This window comes from Meles meles, chromosome 11, assembly GCF_922984935.1.
Source record: "Meles meles chromosome 11, mMelMel3.1 paternal haplotype, whole genome shotgun sequence".
In the NCBI taxonomy this organism is placed as follows: domain Eukaryota; kingdom Metazoa; phylum Chordata; class Mammalia; order Carnivora; family Mustelidae; genus Meles; species Meles meles.
The window spans coordinates 93,047,580-93,066,197 of NC_060076.1; the positions used below are offsets into that span (position 1 = coordinate 93,047,580).

At 45.3% G+C, this 18,618-nt stretch overlaps 1 protein-coding gene across 2 annotated transcripts in view; it reads left to right on the forward strand.

The window, feature by feature from the left end:
* The window catches only part of RCL1 (RNA terminal phosphate cyclase like 1), a 64,036-nt gene that overhangs the window by 13,233 nt on the left and 32,185 nt on the right, over positions 1-18,618 (forward strand). For both annotated transcript variants that reach the window (XM_046022886.1, XM_046022889.1), the window contains exons 2-4: positions 7,470-7,541; positions 10,548-10,723; positions 17,687-17,761. In XM_046022886.1, the coding sequence (XP_045878842.1) occupies positions 7,470-7,541; positions 10,548-10,723; positions 17,687-17,761 (323 nt within the window). The remainder of the gene's footprint in view (positions 1-7,469; positions 7,542-10,547; positions 10,724-17,686; positions 17,762-18,618) is intronic.

The following is an 18,618-nucleotide window of genomic DNA, read 5'->3' on the forward strand; positions in this document are numbered from 1 at the left end:
TGAATTCCTATATGAGCTGTAGCAGTTTTTTTTTAATCTTTTTAATTTTTATTTATTTATTTTTAATTAATTAATTTATTTTTTCAGCGTAACAGTATTCATTGTTTTTGCACAACACCCAGTGCTCCATGCAATACATGCCCTCCCTATTACCCACCACCTGGTTCCCCCAACCTCCCACCCCCGCCCCTTCAAAACCCTCAGGTTGTCTTTCAGAGTCCATAGTCTCTTATGGTTCGCCTCCCCTTCCAATTTCCCTCAACTTCCTTCTCCTCTCCATCTCCCAATGTCCTCCATGTCGTTTGTTATGCTCCACAAATAAGTGAAACCATATGATACTTGACTCTCTCTGCTTCACTTATTTCACTCAGCATAATCACTTCCAGTCTCATCCATGTTGCTACAAAAGTTGGGTATTCATCCTTTCTTTTTTTTTTTTTTTAATAAACATATAATGTATTTTTATCCCCAGGGGTACAGGTCTGTGAATCACCAGGTTTACACACTTCATCGCACTCAAGATAGCACATACCCTCCCCAATGTCCATAACCCCCTCCCCCTCTCCCAACCCCACCTCCCCCCAGGAGCTGTAGCAGTTTTGGAGTGGAGTCTTCCACATAAAGTATCATATCATCTGCAAAGAGTGAGAGTTTGACTTCTTCTTTACTGATTCGGATGCCTTTTATTTCGTTTTGTTGTCTGATTGCTGATGGTAGGACTTCTAGTACTATGTTGAATCGCAGTGGTGATAGTGGACATCCCTGCCATGTTCCTGACCTTAGGGGGAAAGCTCTCAGTTTTTCTGCATTGAGGTTGATAATCGCTGTGGGTGTTTTATAGATGGTTTTGATGATACTGTATGTACCCTCTATCCCTACACTTCGAAGAGTTTTGATCAAGAAGGAATGCTGTACTTTGTCAAATGCTTTTTCAGCATCTATTTAGAGTATCATATGGTTCTTGTTCTTACTTTTATTAATGTATTGTATCACATTGATTTTTTTTTTTGCAGATGTTAAACCAGCCTTGCAACCCTGGAATAAATCCCACTTGGTCATGGTGAATAACCCTTTTAATGTTGGATTCTTTTGGCTAGTATTTTGGTGAGAATTTTTGCATCCGTTCATCAAGGATATTGGTCTATAATTCTTGTTTTTGATGGGGTCATTGTCTGGTTTTGGGATCAAAGTAATGCTAGCCTCATAAAATGAGTTTGGAAGTTTTCCTTCCATTTCTATTTTTTGGAACAGTTTCAGGAGAATAGGAATTAATTCTTCTTTAAATGCTTGGTAGAATTCCCCTGGGAAGCCATCTGGCCCTGAGCTCTTATTTGTTGGGAGATTTTTGATGACTGCTTTAATCTCCTTACTGGTTATGGGTCTGTTCAGGTTTTCTATTTCTCCCTGGTTCAGTTGTGGTAGTTTATATGTCTCTAGGAATGCATCCATTTCTTCTAGATTGTCAGATTTGCTGGCATATAGTTGCTCATAATATGTTCTTATAATTGTTTGTATTTCTTTGGTGTTGATTGTGATCTCTCCTCTTTCATTCATGATTTTATTTATTTGGGTCCTTTCTCTTGTCTTCTTGATAAGTCTGGCCAGGGGTTTATCAATCTTATTAATTATTATAAGAACCAGCTTCTAGTTTCGTTGATTTCTTCTGGTGTGTGTGTGTGTGTGTGTGTGTGTGTGTGTGTGTGTGTGTTTGGTTTCTGTTTCATTAATTTCTGCTCTGATCTTTATTATTTCTCTTCTCCTGCTAGGTTTAGGCTTTCTTTGCTATTCTTTCTCCGGCTCCTTTAGGTGTAGGTTTAGGCTGTTTATTTGAGACCTTTCTTGTTTCTTGAGACAGGCTTGGATTGCTGTATATTTTCCTCTCAGGACTGCCTTTGCTGTGTCCCACAGATTTTGAACCGTTGTGTTTTCATCATCATTTGTTTCCATGAATTTTTTCAATTCTTCTTTAATTTCCTGGTTGATCCATTCATTCTTTAGAAGGATGCTGTTTAGCCTCCATGTATTTGGGTTCTTTCCAAATTTCCTCTTGTGATTGAGTTCTAGCTTTAGAGCATTGTGATCTGAAAATATGCAGAGAATTATCACAATCTTTTGATACCGGTTGAGACCTGATTTATGACCCAGGATGTGATCTGTTCTGGAGAATGTTCCATGTGCACTAGAGAAGAATGTGTATTCTCTTGCTTTGGGATGGATTGTTCTGTATATATCTGTGATGTCTATCTGGTTCAGTGTGTCATTTAAGGCCTTTATTTCCTTGTTGATCTTTTGTTTGGATGATCTGTCCATTTCAGTAAGGGGAGAGTGTTAAAGTCCCCTACTATTATTGTAGTATTGTCAATGTGTTTGTTGATTTTGTTATTAATTGGTTTATGTGGTTGGCTGCTCCCATGTTAGGGACATAGATATTTAAAACTATTAGATCTTCTTGTTGGACAGACCCTTTGAGTAGGATATAGTGTCCTTCCTCATCTCTTATTATAGTTTGGCTTAAAATCTAATTTGTCTGATATAAGGTTTGCCACCGCAGCTTTCTTTTGACGTCCATTAGGATGGTAAATTGTTTTCCACCCCCTCACTTTAAATCTGGAGGTGTCTTTGGGTCTAAAATGAGTTTCTTGTAGACAGCGTATTGATGGGTTTTGTTTTTTTATCCATTCTCGTACCCTATGTCTTCTGATTGGGGCATTTAGCCCATTTACATTCAGGGTAACTATTAAGAGATATGAATTTAGTGCCATTGTATTGCCTGTAAGGTGACTGTTATTGTATATTTCTCTGTTCCTTTCTGGTCTACTACTTTTAGGCTCTCTCTTTGCTTAGAGGACCTCTTTCAATATTTCCTATAAAGCTGGTTTGTCCTGGAAGCTTTTTATCTCTCCTTCTATTTTCAATGACAGCCTAGCTGGATATAGTATTCTTGGCTGCATGTTTTTCTCTTTTAGTGCTCTGAATATATCATGCCAGTTCTCTCTGGCTTGTCAGGTCTCTGTGGATAAATCTGCTGCCAATCTAATATTTTTACCATTGTATGTTACAGACTTGTCCTGGGCTGCTTTCAGGATTTTCTCTTTGTCACTAAAACTTGTAAGTTTTACTATTAGATGATGGGGTGTGGACCTATTTTTATTGATCTTGAGGGTGGTTCTCTGCACCTCCTGGATTTTGATGCGTGATTCCTTTGCCATACCAGGGAAATTATCTACAATAATTCTCTCCAATATGCCTTCTGCCTCTTCTTCTGCTGATTCTAATGTTGTTTCGTCTTATGGTATCACTTATCTCTCGAATTCTCCCCTTGTGGTCCAGTAGTTGTTTGTCTCTTTTTTGCTCAGCTTTTTTATTCTCCATCATTTGGTCTTCTGTATCACTAATTCTCTCATCTGCCTCATTTATCCTAGCAATAAGAGCCTCCATTTTTTATTGCACCTCATTAATAGATTTTTTGATTTCAACTTGGTTAGATTTTAGTTCCTTCATTTCTCCAGAAAGGGCTTTTATTTCTCTGGACAGGATTTCTCTAATATCTTCCATGCCTTTTTTGAGCCCAGCTAGCATCTTGAGAATTGTCATTCTGAACTCTAGATCTGATATATTACCAATGCCCATATTGATTAGGTCTCTAGCCTTTGGGACTGCCTCTTGTTCTTTCTTTTGTGGTGAGTTTTTCTGCCTTGTCATTTTATCCAGATAAAAATATATGAACGAGAGAATACAATACTAAAAGAATGGCAAGGACCCCAGAAAAATATGCATTAACCAAATCAGAAGAGACTCCAAATCGTGAGGAGAAACTACGGGTAAAAAGAAGTTCCAAAAAAAAGAAAATTAAAAGAAACTATATATGACTAGAACAGAGCCACCCACTTGATTTTGGGTCTACTTTGGGTCTACTTTGATCTCTTAGAAGAAACTACCTCCCAATATTTTAAGGAAAGAAAAACTTACATATATTTACAAAAATAAGGGTAAACACAATGAAGGGATGAATTATGATTGTAAAGATGAAAATTTAAAAAAATTCTAAAAAGGTTGATAAGTTGGTTGAAAAAAGAAAGAGTCAGTGGAGAGAGTTTTCTCAGGCTGGAGACTAGAACAAAGCCCTGTGCTAGATTTAGGATATATTTTGATATATTAAAAGAAGTTGTATCCCAAATGTTTTTAGAAGAAAAAACCCTATATGTATACAAAAAATAAAGTTAGATACAATGAGGAATAAAATATGACTATAATAATAAAGCCTGCTTCCTCCTCTCTCTGCCTGCCTCTCTGCCTACTTGTGATCTCTCTCTGTCAAATAATATAAAATCTTAAAAAAAAAGATTTTTTTTTTAGATATTTTATTTATTAATTTGACAGACAGTGATCACAAGAAGCCAGAGAGGTAGGCAGAGAGAGAGGAGGAAGCAGGCTCCCCGCTGAGCAGAGAGCCCGATGCAGGGCTTGATCCCAGGACCCTGAGATCATGACCTGAGCCGAAGGCAGAGGCTTTAACCCACTGAGCCACCCAGGCGCCCCTCAAAAAGATTTTTTAAGAAAGGTATTATTAAGATAAACTAGTTAAAAAACACTAAAAGAGGAAAGAATAAAAATTAAGAAAATTAGAATAAGAAAAATAAAACTGAAAAAATTTAATTTACTTTGCAAGACTAAAGAATCGTGGGGAGAAAGCCATGAATTCCATGCTTTGCTTTCCCCTCCTGGGAATTCCACTGTTCTTCTTTATCAGTGAGCTTGGTCTTGGCTGGATGTTCTTGCTGATCTTCTGGGGAGAGGGCCTGTTGTAGTGATTCTGAAGTGTCTTTGCCCGAGGCAGAATGGCACCGCCCCTGCCAGGGGCTGGGCTAAGTAATCTGCTCAATTCTCGGCACCTTTTGTTCCCTGAAGACTTCCTGTCGAGCTCTGGAGGATGAGAATGAAAATGGCGGCCTCCCAATCTCCGGCCTGGAGGAGCCGAGAGCTCAGGGCCCTGCTCCTCAGTGCACCCTCGGAGAAAAGCCATCAGTCCCTCCTGTCTCCCTGGTCTCCGGCCATACTCCAAGCTCACCCGGCCTGTGACTGAGCATTTCGGTCTCTGGCACACAGCCCTGTTTGGAGTCTCCAAACCCAGCAGATTCCTGTCTCTCTGCTCTTCCGGGAGGGCGGGAGGTCTCCCCGGATCTGCCACTTGTGCGGTCCCTGCTCAAAGAGCAGTGGTCTGATGGTGCTGCAGATCACAGTTTAAGGTAACCCCAAGCTGAGAGCTCACTCCTTGGCTCGTCTCTGCAGCCGGCTTCCCTGCTCTGATACCTGCGAGCTCTACTACACTCAGACACGCGGATCCTTCTGTGACCCCATGGGACCTGAGACCATGCTGTCCCAGCGAGGGCTCCACCCCCACTTAGTCTCTGGAGCGACGTCCCACAGTGGAGCAGACTTATAAAAGTTCGAATTTTGTGCTCCATTGCTTTGCCACTTGCCGGGAGCTCCCCCCGCCCCCCGCCCCGTGATCTATCTTCCCATTGGTTTGGATTCACTTCTCCACAGGTCCTACCTTCCAAGAAGTGGTCGATTTTCTATTTCTAGAATTGCTGCTCCACTTCTCTTTGATCTCCTGTTGGATTTGTAGGTGTTTGGTTTGATAACCTTCTAGCTGAACTCCTGCGACCTGATGTCATCTCAGCCTGCTACTCCTCTGCCGTCTTGACTCCTCCCCCTGCCTGATTGTTTTTTGTTAAACAGAATATTCTGTATCAAGAGACCATGGCAACAGTTTTGTAGTCAAGTTATTTTCAAACTTTTGTGATGCTACTTAACACCACAACCAAGTTCACATGCAGTGAGGTTTCAGGAACAGTGCCCTGTGTACGCTTAACTCTGACATGGTTCATTCTGTTCTGATTTCATTAAAAATAATATACTTTTGAAATGGTCTGCAGGATCCGGCAAGAGATCACTGCCTGCAGTTAAAAGGTTCTGTGATCTTCTAGAGGGGATGGCTGATGCTGGGAGAGTACATGGGGTTCGGCAAACTGGTGTTGGGGTATGGTTAGGAGCACGGACTCTGCAGAAGCATGGGCTTGGCCTCAGCCCCCAGCTCTGTCGTGGTGCCAATGTCATTCTCCGGCCTCAGCCTTCTATGAAGTGGGAACGGCACTCCCTGCCGCGGGCCTTTGAGGGTTAGGGGAGAGAATGGCTGTACCGGAAGCATCACGGCACCCCTGCTGAAAGCAGCCACTCTTCCTTGTTTTGGGACGTACTGGATTTTTCCTGATAACTAGCCCAGTATTGTCTGTACAGAGGGCAGCATCTACCATGAGTAGTTGTGGGGCAGCGTTCGGTAAGGGAACAGGGGATGAGCATTGCTTAGTTGATGTGCTCACCCTGTGGGATCAGTTCAGGTGACTGCTGCGGTCTGTGCGGGAAACATTCTGCTGGTCCATTATAGGCCTGGAAACTGCCTAAACCGCCAGGTGGTCACACCGTTTTCGGCGCAGGAGAGCTGGTTTCCTGCCCTTGCTCACAGGCAAGAGGTTGATGCTAGGGGGGGAAGGAGTGAGCATGAGTGTCTGTGTGTGAGTGTGTGTGTGAGATCCGCTCAGGGGAAGGCCACAGGACGTATTCTCCTGCCTGAGTCTCTCTCATCCTCCCCTCATAGTTCACATTTAAAATCCTTTTCCTCCCTTTCTACCCACCTCCCTTCTAAATAATGACCAGCTTTTATGTTTGGGATAACAATCTGTTATCATATCATATCACATAAAAGGAACTGAAGCAAGTTTATACATGAGAATTTAAACAAGAAAATTAAATTCATATAAAGTCCTGCCATGAAGAGAAATCCGTTCATTAACATGCGGTGTTTTTTTCTTCCAGTGTGTTTTCATGTGTTAAAAAGAAGGTGTTAATAATACTGTACATTCAAGCACCTTTGTAATGGAATTAAAAACTGAACTGGTCAGATAGCTCTAGATGAGTAAGGTGGCAGGCGGGAGAAGGGACAGGGTTGAGTGGGGGAGACAGCGACCTCTCACTGCTTCCGAGACCGAGGAGTGACCTGCAGTTTCATCTGCCCTCTCAGGTATTCTGGAATAAGAAATTGACTTTAAAATGCTTCGCCACTTGCTGCTGTTTCTCCCTTGTTTGGCACGCACCCCTGAGGTCAGAAGAGCCGGTCCTTATGGGTGTTAGGCTGCTGACATCAATACCTGTCAGACCGCTGGTAGAGTCGCTGTTTGTTGTGGAACATGACAGCTGAATTGTTCAAATGCTTCTGCCGAACATATGTGTGCCAGCCGGTGCTTTGCAGCTGCTTTGGTTTCCTTGACTGGTGGTCCCACCCTGGTCCAGACAAGAACCTGGGCGTGAGGCAGGGAGTCACGTGCCTTCCACCGCAGCTCCTAGATGACACGCGTGCTCTGGAAATGGTAACCTGACCTAAAGCCGGTCTGTTTTCTCTTTTTCTGCAGACTTTGAAGCCAGCTTCATAAGGCTGTTGGACAAAATAACTAATGGTTCTCGGATTGAAATAAACCAAACAGGTAAGCTGTCTTTTTTCCGGTTCCTGAAAGGACCCACTTGTACTACTTAAATATTCCTCTACTCCTCATGCCGTTTGACTGTATAAATACTCAGGGGCGAAGAACCGGTTTCCTGTCTGTGATACAGTTGTGCGGAGACGTGTGTGAAATCTCCGAATGTAAGGGGTGTGCACTTGAAGTCAGAAGGCTGGAAATTCAGATCAGCAAATAAGCACCTCCTCTTTTCAGCAACAAAAATACTTTACACCTAAAATTTAGGCACAACTTTTCAAAGTCTGTTTGTTTATTTTGTCCCAATAAAAATTTTATAGCATACTCTGTGAGGTAGTTGTATGTGCTGAATTTTTTTTTTCTTTTAAATTTGTCTTTTAAAATAAATATGCACAGGGCACCCGGGTGGCTCAGTCAGTTGAGCATCTGGCTTTTGGTCTCTGCTCAGGTCATGATCTCGGCTGTGAGATCGAGCCCTGCAGTCGGGCTCCACGCTCAGCACACAGTCTGCTTGGCATTCTTTCCCTCTACGTCTCCTTCCCCCTGCCTAGCCCCCACATGCACATTGTCTCTCTCTCAAATGAAAAAAAAAAATCTTAAAAAAAAAAAAAAGCACAACTATATTTAAAGATGTGCAAGTCCCTTCCCCTGTTCCTCTTCCTGTTCTTCTGTTCCCTCTCAGGGACAGCCGCGGTCCTAGCCTGGGGTGTGTGCTCTGGTCTCCGTCACAGGCCTTTGCTTGCGTGGGCGCTTCTGGAGCTCAAGCTCTTCCTGGTGCCGCCGCAGCCAGCTTCTTTGCTGCCGTGCATGTCACAGAATGACCCCTGCCAGGCACACGCAGCCCCATCTCATATTCCAGTGGGCCTAGTAGAATATTCTCTTGTATGGAGGCATGAGAATTTATTTGACTGCTCCCTACTAATAAATGTTTAGGTGGTTTGTAGCTGTTTGTTGGCTCTTAGAAACTCTTTTCTCAACCTTGTATGGGAAACCATGCAAACACCGCTGGGCTGGCTCCATGGACTCTTGCGCTTCGCACAGGTAGTCCGCAAAGGAAACGGTGCGCTTTCTCATCCATTGGCTCTATGCGGTTCCCCTGCATCACGTGAGACTTACGGATCCGTAGCTGCATTCAGCCCTACCCTATGGAGAGCAAGTTTCAGGCACAACTTCAGGTGCCCTTTGCAACCCTCTGATTCTTTGAGTCTTCCTTGACTGACTGACTTTGAAATTGCTGGAGATTTTTAAAAATTTTAAATTAAAAAAATTTTTTTTAGCAATTTTTATCAGTGATTCAGAGGGTTCATAATCTCTTTTAAAGATTTTATTTATTTATTTGACAGAGAGAGAGACAACGAGAGAGGGAACATAAGCAGGGAGAGTGGGAGAGGGAGAAGCGGGCTTCTGCTGAGCAGGGACCCTGGCACAGGGCTCCATCACAGGACCCTGGGATCATGACCTGAGCCGAAGGCAGATGGTTAATGACTAAGCCACCCAGGAGCACCCCCCCCTTAATTTTTATTTTTAAAGATTTTATTTATTTATTTGACAGAGACAGCAAGAGAGGGAACACAAGAAGGGGAACCCGGAGAGGGAAAAGCAGGCTCTCTGCTGAGCAGGGACCTCCCCCCTCCCAACACCCCACCTCCACGTGAGGCTGGATCCCAGGACCCTGGGATCATGACCTGAGCCAAGGGCAGATGCTTAATGACTGAGCCACCCAGGTGCCCCAATTCAGCGGGTTCATAATTCTTTTCTGGTCATATCTGCAGTTGAAGTTGGGAAGTAAGACATTTTACATGGTCCTGCTTCTACCTCATTACCCCCTGCCCCACCACAGTAGAAGCCTTCATTCTGATGATTTGACCCGTTTCTCACTTGGTTAATTTGTAGGCACATATTTGCATACTTTAAAAAATATATATTTTATTTTTTTAATAGAGAGAGAGAGATCACAAGTAGGCAGAGCAGCAGGCAGAGATAGAGGGGGAAGCAGGCTTCCTGTGGAACAGAGAGCCAGATGTGGGGCTCGATCCCAGGACCCTGGGATCATGACCTGAGCTGAAGGCAGAGGCTTAACCCACTGAGCCACCGAGGTGCCCCGATTTGCAGACTTTAGTGATAATACAGTTCTCTTCCTCTTCTTTTAATGAAACACAATTTTAAAATTTTATGTAACTCCAAAGAACTACTTTCCTTTTGAGTGACCAAACCCAGATCTCTTTCCTCTAATGTTAAATTTATTGGTAAATTATGCTAGTAGATAGTGGCAAAAGATTTTGTGCAGCAACAATCCCTTGTTCATCTGTTTATGAAACCCGCCAATAATCTAGAATATTTTACTTTGTTTTCCCCCCTGATATGTACACCCAGTAAGAAACTCTGTGGATGTGACATATATGAGAAAGAGTGAATAAGAATAACAGAATTTCCACTAAAGCTATTCAGTAATTTTAAGATCTCTCCATTTGTTACTCTTAACTTAAAAGAGCTACTTTTTTTTTTTTTCTTTAATAGCTACTATTAACAGAATTAAGTGCCATCAAGTACTTGCCTTCTCTAGGAATCCTGCTGGTGGAGTGCGCTTTATGGGAAATCTCATTTCAAGGGCCCGGAAGAAGCCGGTTGCTGGTGTGATGGTTTCAGCATGTCATTTGTAAAGCCCCCACCTGCAGGCAGGGTGTGCTGTTGGAAGACAGGGCGCCTTTTAGGATCTGTCCTCTGCACCCTGCCATGACTTTGGCAACTCGGATACTTAGGGAGGGGTTTAATTTATTACTGTTTATTAAATTACACTCACAGTTTATTATTGTTACAGGGGCTTGACAGTAATGAGTCAGCTTTTGGAGTGAGGTGTGGACTCTTAGGAATGGCATTTTGAACTTCTTGGATGCCCTTGTCAGACTTTCCCCTTGGGATTTACTGCCTTCGTTGCCTTTGTGACACCTAAGTGTTTTTTTGTTTTTCTGGTTTTTTGTTTTTTTCTGTTGAATGTGGCTCTTCTTCCGGTGTAAGGAACAACCTTGTATTACCAGCCTGGCCTCCTGTATGGTGGGTCTGTGGAACATGACTGTAATGTCCTTCGTAGCATCGGCTACTACCTGGAGAGTCTTCTTTGCCTGGCTCCGTTTATGAAGCACCCACTAAGAATTGTTCTGCGAGGAGTGACCAATGACCAGGTTGACCCTTCGGTGAGTAGTGAGTAGTTTTGTCTCTCGCAGCAACCCAGCGTTAGAGAAACAAGTTCCTGATAGAGCACGGGTTTATTGCTGAGCGTCTTTGTTTTGTTCTTTACCTGGAGATTTAGACATTAATCGCTCTGGGAAGCAGATGAGCCAAGACTTGAAATCATCAGAGTCAGTGATGATCGTTCACATGCATCAAGGTGCCTTTCGTTGTCCTGTCTAGGAGCCGTTAGAGCAGAAGCGTGCAGTCTCATCACAGCTGACGCGAAATGGGCTCTGTTGGCACGGGCGCTCGAGAGTGGAATCTTCTTAAGGTCATGCTTCGGCTGCGGCTGGAAGGCAGCAGACCGGAATTTCAGACAGAAAATAGTAATATCTCCTTGGCATTGCTGTAGCATAATCTTGACTTACTCGGGTTTTAATCATATTATAGGACTTTTCTTCTTCCAAGAAGAGTTTGCAGATTTAGAAAAAGGGCAAGGGCCGGAAAGGTATACGTAAACTTGCATAGTTTGTGGGCAAGCTGTTTCTTCTTTTTTTTAAAGATTTTATTTACTTATCTGAGAGAGAAAGAGAGAGTGAGAGAGCACAAGCAGTGGGGAGAAACAGATGAAGAGGCAGAGGCCAACTCCCTGCCGAGCCAGGAGACCAGCGTGGGGCTCTATCCCAGGACCTTGGGATCACCACCTGAGCTGAAGGCAGACACTCACCTGCCTGAGCCACCCAGGCGCCCCAGCAAGCTTCTTATTCAGCATCCTAATTTTCCTGCATGTGTGGGGAGGATAGTTCGTTACACACATGGGATCCACAGCTGTCTTATTGCCCTTCCGGGGTGGGTTTTGTCATGTGTGCGTGTGTGTGTGTGTCTGTGTGTGTAAGAGAGACAGAGACAGAGATGAGAGCAGTTTTGTCCAGGCCTGTCTTGTACTTCTCTTGTGTGGAAGGAAGGATCCCCACCTTTCAATTCTTTGTTGGCCACGTAAATCGTAAAGCTGAGGGCCACGAGGTGAAATCCTGACCAAGGACACTTGCCTTCATCTCTGCTGATACTGGACCGGGACCACTGAGGGGTGGCTCTGAGGCAGAGTGTGAAGTGTGCAGCTTTCCTAACCAGAAAAGACCAGTTAGATGGTGCAGTGGGGCCACTGGTATTCACTGAGACATCTGCTAAGGTACAAACCTGGTTAATGTGTTGCTAGGCACTAGAAGACTCAATTCTCAGCTCTTCGGAATTCAGACACATAAACCCTTGTCGTAGGATGCTGAAGATCTGAAATTCTCAGTTGTAAGGGAATGTTGCATGAACTGTTTAAAACTTAAAGATTGATTTATTTACTTTAGAAAAGGAATGCGGGGGGCAGAGGGAGAGGGAGAGATAGAATCCCAGACAGACTCCTTGCTCGGTGCAGAGCCTGACATGGGGCCCCCATCTTACCTCCCCTGAGATCATTACCTAAGCTGAATCCAAGAGTTGGGATGCTCAACTGACTGTGCCACCCAGGTGCCCTACCCCCACTTTTTAAAAACATTTATTTATTTAAACTGGCTAGAATTTTAAACTAAGTTCAGATGATTGCTTTTTTCCCTGCATTTTCTGAAGATTTTAGGAAACTACCTTTCAGTTAAAAGTGTGAGAGGAGGCCTCTGTACTTTAGAATGGAGTGGGGGAGGAGGAGGAGCCTTGCATATTGGGAAAAGCTCTGAAGCATGCAGTAAACCTGGACACTCTATGTCTTAGTTTTCTCCTATTTTTTTTTCTTTTTCCTATAATTGCTAATAATCTTAAAAGCTGTTTCTACTGGCATTATTAAAAAAGTTTTTGTAGGGGGCGCCTGGGTGGCTCAGTGGGTTAAGCTTCTGCTTTTGGCTCAGGTCACGCTCTCAGGGTCATGGGATCAAGCCCCACATCAGGCTCTCTGCTCAGCAGGGACCCTGCTTCCCACCCCCTCTCTCTGCCTGCCTCTTTGCCTACTTGTGATCTCTGTCTGTCAAATAAATAAAATATTTTTTAAAAAAGTTTTTTTTTTTTTTTTAAGATTTTATTTATTTATTTGACAGAGAGAGAGAGATCACAAGTAGGCAGAGAGGCAGGCAGAGAGAGAGGGGGAAGCAGGCTCCCCTCTGAGCAGAGAGCCTGATGGCGGGGCTCCATCCCATGACCCTGAGACCATGACCTGAGCCGAAGGCAGAGGCTTAACCCACTGAGCCACCCAGGCGCCCCCAAAGAAGTTTTATACATTAACAATGACAAAGCTTAAATGATGCATTCCATAGAAATAATACTTAATTCTTTTTTTTTTTTTTAAGATTTTATTTATTTGACAGAGACAGAGTGAGCACAAGAAGGGGAAGAGGCAGGCAGAGAAAAGGGGGAAGCAGGTACCTTACGTGGCAGGGAGCCCAATGCAGGGCTTGATCCCAAGAACCTGGGATCATGACCTGAGCTGAAGGCTGATGTTTAACCAACTGAGCCACTCAGGCACCCCAATAATACTTAATTCTTGCATGCACTATTTTTTTTTAAAGATTTTTTATTTATTTGACACAGAGAGAGAGAGATCACAAGTAGACAGAGAGGCAGGCAGAGGGAGAGGGGAAAGCAGGCTCCCTGCTGAGCAGAGAGCCCGATGTAGGGCTTGATCCCAGGATCCTGAGATCATGACCTGAGCCGAAGGCAGAGGCTTTAACCCACTGAGCCACCCAGGCGCCCCCAGTATTTTTTTTTTTTTTTTTTAAGATTTTATTTATTTGACAGAGAGAACGCACACACAAGCAGGGGAAGGGGCAGAGGGAGAGGAAGAAATAGACTCCCCGCTGAGCAGGAGCATGACACAAGGCTTGATCCCAGGATCCTGGGATCATGACCTGAGACACAGGTAGACACCTAACCAAATGAGCCCCCAGATGCCCCTTGCATGCAGAGTATTTAAAAGAAGATCTATTTTTACGTGTTGCAGAGCTCTCTGCTTTTGCTAGCTGCACTGCTGAAATGACCTTGGTTAGTTTCTGGCTCCAGACCAGGATAAAATAAATACACCTAATCCTGGATGAGAGTAATTTCTAAAGTCCGTGGCTTTGTCATTTCAAGCTTTCTCTTGAATGTATGGCTCCCCTGATTCACGTCCACTCTGCACATGCAAGGACAAATTCGAAGAGTTCCCTTCTGGAACTCAATCTCCTGAGGTGGACAGTTAGGGAGACTACAGGGTCACTCCTGTCAGAGGTACAAGCGAAGTGCTGAGGGCTGGGGAGGGTGTTCTAGGGAAAGGAAGCCGGAGTCAGTCTCAGATTCTAGGAAGATAGGGATGAGTTGAGCGGTGTCAGCTAGATTGAGCATTACGGGCGTGCAAGTGAAAAGGAGGGGACCAATCTGACGGACATGGTGAAGTGAGACACTTCCTGACTGACCGCTGATTGAAGGTGAGAGAGGAGAATGTGGTTATAAAATACACCAGGGTTTCTATTCGTCACTGAAAGGATAGTGTGGAAGGATAGAGATCAGATAGCTTTTGACACAGGGAAGAAGAAAATTGTGGTAGGTTGATGGATGATGTGTTTAATTTTGATCCTCTTCTCTGGGATATTGGCAGGATATTGACAGGGACATGTTCAGCTGACAGTTAGAAATTACTGTCTGAAGCCTCCGAGGTAGGTCATAGGATCTTACCTATTGATAGTTAAGTCCCCTGGAGAATGACATTGACCAGTGCTAAGGTTGAACAGTGGTGGCTGTTTGAATTAATCCTACAGGTGTTCTTCCTCCGACTTGGACAGTGTGGGGGTGGTGCGTGTATGCGAATCAGTGGTTCATGTTTGAGACCCCAGATTTGATGTTATAGTAAGTTGATGTGGCAGCGCTGAGTGGCCATCAGCGGGACCTGCGTGGTGCTGCCCTCTTTGGATAAATCTTGAACTTTCTGGTTGGATACAGATCTTAGCGGACCTCATGATTCATTACAATTCCCTTGTTGGCCTCTGTGGGCCACATGGTTCCTGAGACTGAGAACAGAGAAAGAAGAGGAAATGAATGTTTAAGGTGTGAGTGGGAGAAGAAGGCCGGAAACAGTGACCGTGGAGATCAGGGTTGAGTTCTAAGAAGTGGGGGTTGACTCACAGACCTAGTCTTGGCTGGAGCTCCCTTCAAGCTGGGCGAGGAGATTCTTCGGGCAGCGAGAAGTTGTGTTGACCTTTGAGAGAGTGGTGTCATTGGACTATAAGGACAGGCATGGGTTGAGGAATGAGTAGCAAATAGAACTGTGGAAACCTGGTAGATTCTTCTAGAAGGTTAGATAGGATGATTCTTTAAGAGCTGAGTTTTTGTTTTGGTTTGGTGTGGATTTTGTTTTCTGAACGAGGGGAAGGTTGATTGTGTTTGTGGGCAGAGGTGATGCTGTAGTGGAGGAAGGAACAATTAAAAGGAGCGGGAGTGTTTGTAAGACTGACTCCAACTGTGGGAGGGGTGAGGGTCAACAGTGGAAGTGATGGGGTGAGCCTTGTGCGAGAAGAGGGACATTCTCCCCTGGGGAATAAGGAAGGGAAGTGGGGACAAATTCTGAGGAAAAGCAAAGTTCAGGAGGTCTCCTCTGATTCTCAGTAATTCTGCATCAGAGCCACGAGTCAATAGGCAAGTGAAGGTTCCAGTCTTTTTTGTTCCCTCCTGGGAGGAGAAGCGAAGTACAGGTCCTTGTGCTGTGTGCTGGGCGCTCTTCTGGGTGAACCTGTGTTCATGTGTGTGCATCCCTATTTATTTAATTCTTACACCAGCCCTGTGAGGTGAATGTCCTTACCACCATTTCAGACAAGGTAGCTGGGAGCGAGTTTCTGCCCTTTTTCTTTTTGGCTTGGATCTGTCTGTTGACTGATTGACTGGACCGAAGGATGATTAAGGCCTTTGCTCTCAGCAGCCACCTGGGTTGGACTTTTGCCTGTCATCACAGAGTTACAGCTCCGTTTTCCTTAAGCAGTATTTGCAGACTGTCCTCTGTCTGCTAAAGTTAGTGTGGAACCAGGGGAGCATGTCCTGTCTAGCCCTTCAATATGCAGGAGGCACCCAAGGCCCTGGGGATGTGGGGGAGTGTCCAGGCGTCACAGCGGGTTTAAGAGGCAGAGAGGGACTCAAGCCCACGTCTGCTTTTCCTAGTCGCACACGCCACGATGCTGGCCCTGCGTGTCAAACAGAGAGTGAGTCAGGAGACCAGACCCCACCTCGGGTCTGCTTCTGGGCTGACCTTCAGAGTCCATTTGACCTCGTCCTTTTGACTCCAAGCACAAGTAGGCTGAGCCTGGCAGTGACGCCCCATTTTTCTCGCCTGTCTTTCCCGGAGGAGGGCTGGTGGGCGCCTGGTTCCTGGGAGTCGTGCCATCGGGGCAGCCTGTATCCGTGCATCCCCCACTTTTCCCAGAGTCTGGTTTGGCCTTCTCCCCAGTTGCCCTTCCTTCTAGTCTACACTGACTTCTCTGTTCTGGCAACACCAAACGCATATTTTAAGTTTTTAATGTGTGTTTAGCTGCAATATTTAATGAAATTAGCTCATCTTTAGTGAGTTTTCCTCGTAGCTGCTTCTGCCCCACCTGAGCTGTTGTGAACATGTTCCTAGGCTTCTTAGTCATTTCTGCCTCTGGTTAGTTTTGTGGTATCCGAATACGTCGTTGGGGCCTGTTCTGTGCTGCGGAGCCTTCCTGGAATATCATTCTGCTGAATCTTACCTTGTTAGAGTCGGTAGCAGATTGTAGACAGGCTGAGCCCCTTACCTCAGAGACGAGGAAGTTCAGACGCTTGGGATTTTCTGACCTGAGGCCACAGAGCTAACTAGAGGCAGAGCCTGGACCACGACTGGATTGTTCCCTCCGTGCCATGCGCACGCTGCCTGTCCTTGCCGCCAGCAGGTAGGGTCAGCCCCTGCAGACCAAGGAGCAGCTCTGGTGTGTTGGGAGCAAATCAGGGAGTGACTTTGTCTCCCAAGTTGCTTTTGAGACAAGTTCCCTGATTGGCTAGCTGAGCTGATTTGAATGTCATCCTACTCCCTCTGCAGATAAGTAAGCAGAGGACCTGAGCCTCCCCGTAGCCCCAAAGGAGGAGACATAACAGCAACATTTGGCATAGCCTTGCCGTTAACTGTGGGTATTGTCATCAGAGTCCGGGTCTGTGCTGCTCCTGGAGTTTGTGGCAGCCGGTCCCTGTCTGCCCCCACTGCCCGGGGGCTCACCACCTCCCCTTTACCTACCTGTGTGGTGGGCGTCAGCGGGATCCCAGGTAGCCCCAGCTCAGGTCCATTTGGTTTGCTTTGACTTGGCGTGCCGACAGCTTTAAATGTTAAACAGCCATGTCTGAAAAAGAAAAGTCGGGTATTTTCTTCTATAGCATTTATACCTACAAGAATAAGCAGAAGTTGGAGCCCCTGGATGGTTTAGTCAATTAAGTGTCTGACTCTTGCTTTTGGCTCGGGTCACAATCTCAGGGTCCTGGGATCGAGCTACACGTTGGGCTGTGAGCTCAGCAGGGAGTCTTGTTTGAGGATTCTCCCTCTTGCCTTGCAGCCCCCCACAATGAATAAATAAATTAACAAGAAAAAAAAAAGGAACAGAATGAGTGGAAGTCCCAGTTTGTTTTCTAGATGAACTCAGCAGTCTCTTGATGCTTTTTGCATGATGCATATGAGCGTCATGATGACGCATAGGGTAGGTGTATAATGTATAAAGTGAGGGAAGAGGGGCTCAGAGAAGCCCACGGCTTGTAGGATTGCAATCTTAACTTGGGAGCAGAGCCGGCCCCCGCTGTTGTAAGCCGGTGTGCTTTCTTGTCACGGACCGCATCATCTCCCCGATTGCTAAACCTCATCCTGCTTCATGGGCTCTTTATTCTTTCCACCTCTTAAGGTCTATTTTTTATTTTTTTTAAAGATTTTATTTATTTATTTGAGAGAGAGGGAGAGCATTAAACTTTTTTTTTTTTCAAAATTAATTCTACAGGTTGATATTCTTAAGGCAACAGCCCTTCCTCTGTTGAAGCAGTTTGGAATTGACGGTGAATCGTTTGAGCTAAAGGTAAGAATGTGTACGCGCTTGGCTGTGCACGCATGTAAAATACTCTCCGACAAGCTCGTCGGAAGACGCAGTGTGTCCGTGTGTGTCACATTGAAGTCACCACTGAGGAGACCCCCAGGAGCCATGAACAGACATTGCAGACTGCGCTGAGAGGGGACTCAAGCTGTGACCGCGGTCGCGCCAGTTCCCTTGGGCGTACTTTGTGGTGGGCGAAGTCATGCTCGCTGCCCTCCCATCTGGGCTTCTTCATTCCTCACAGCAGCTCCGCCGGGAAGCAGCCAAGCTGGGCTTCTGGCCACACGCCCTCCCTGAGCAAGATCATCCAGATGTCATTCGGGTCTCGGGCCTCCCGACCTGGATGCCCTGGAGAGTTTTCACTGTTTTCAAATCCTAGCAGTAATTTAAGCTTCTGTTTGTTTGCTGTCGAAAGGAATTATTACATCAGTAAGCTAACTATCTTAAGCTGTTTAGCATCTCTCCTTCTTCAGCTAATGTTTTAAACAAGAGAAATGACTGCGTTTTTATTTAATAAAATGAGCTTTGGTAGATGAGTTAATTGCATAGGGAGAAGAAATGGTTCCTGATGGGTAAGAAAGGGGCCGAGCCGCTCATCGTAGGCGCGGGGGAATAGGCGCTTGTGGTGAAGCGACCCGGTGGCCTGGGCCTGGGCCGTTCGGGTCCCTGCTCCTCACGCGCCCTCTCGGTGCTAAGGTGAGGTGCTGATGATCTCGAAGGAATTGACGTGTTGGCTGTAAGCGCTCACTGTTCTAAGGAAGAGCTCCGTGGCCTGAACCAGCCGCGCTCTGCTCGGTGTCAGGGTCCTCCACTCTGCCGCACGCTCACCTCTGCTTTCTCGC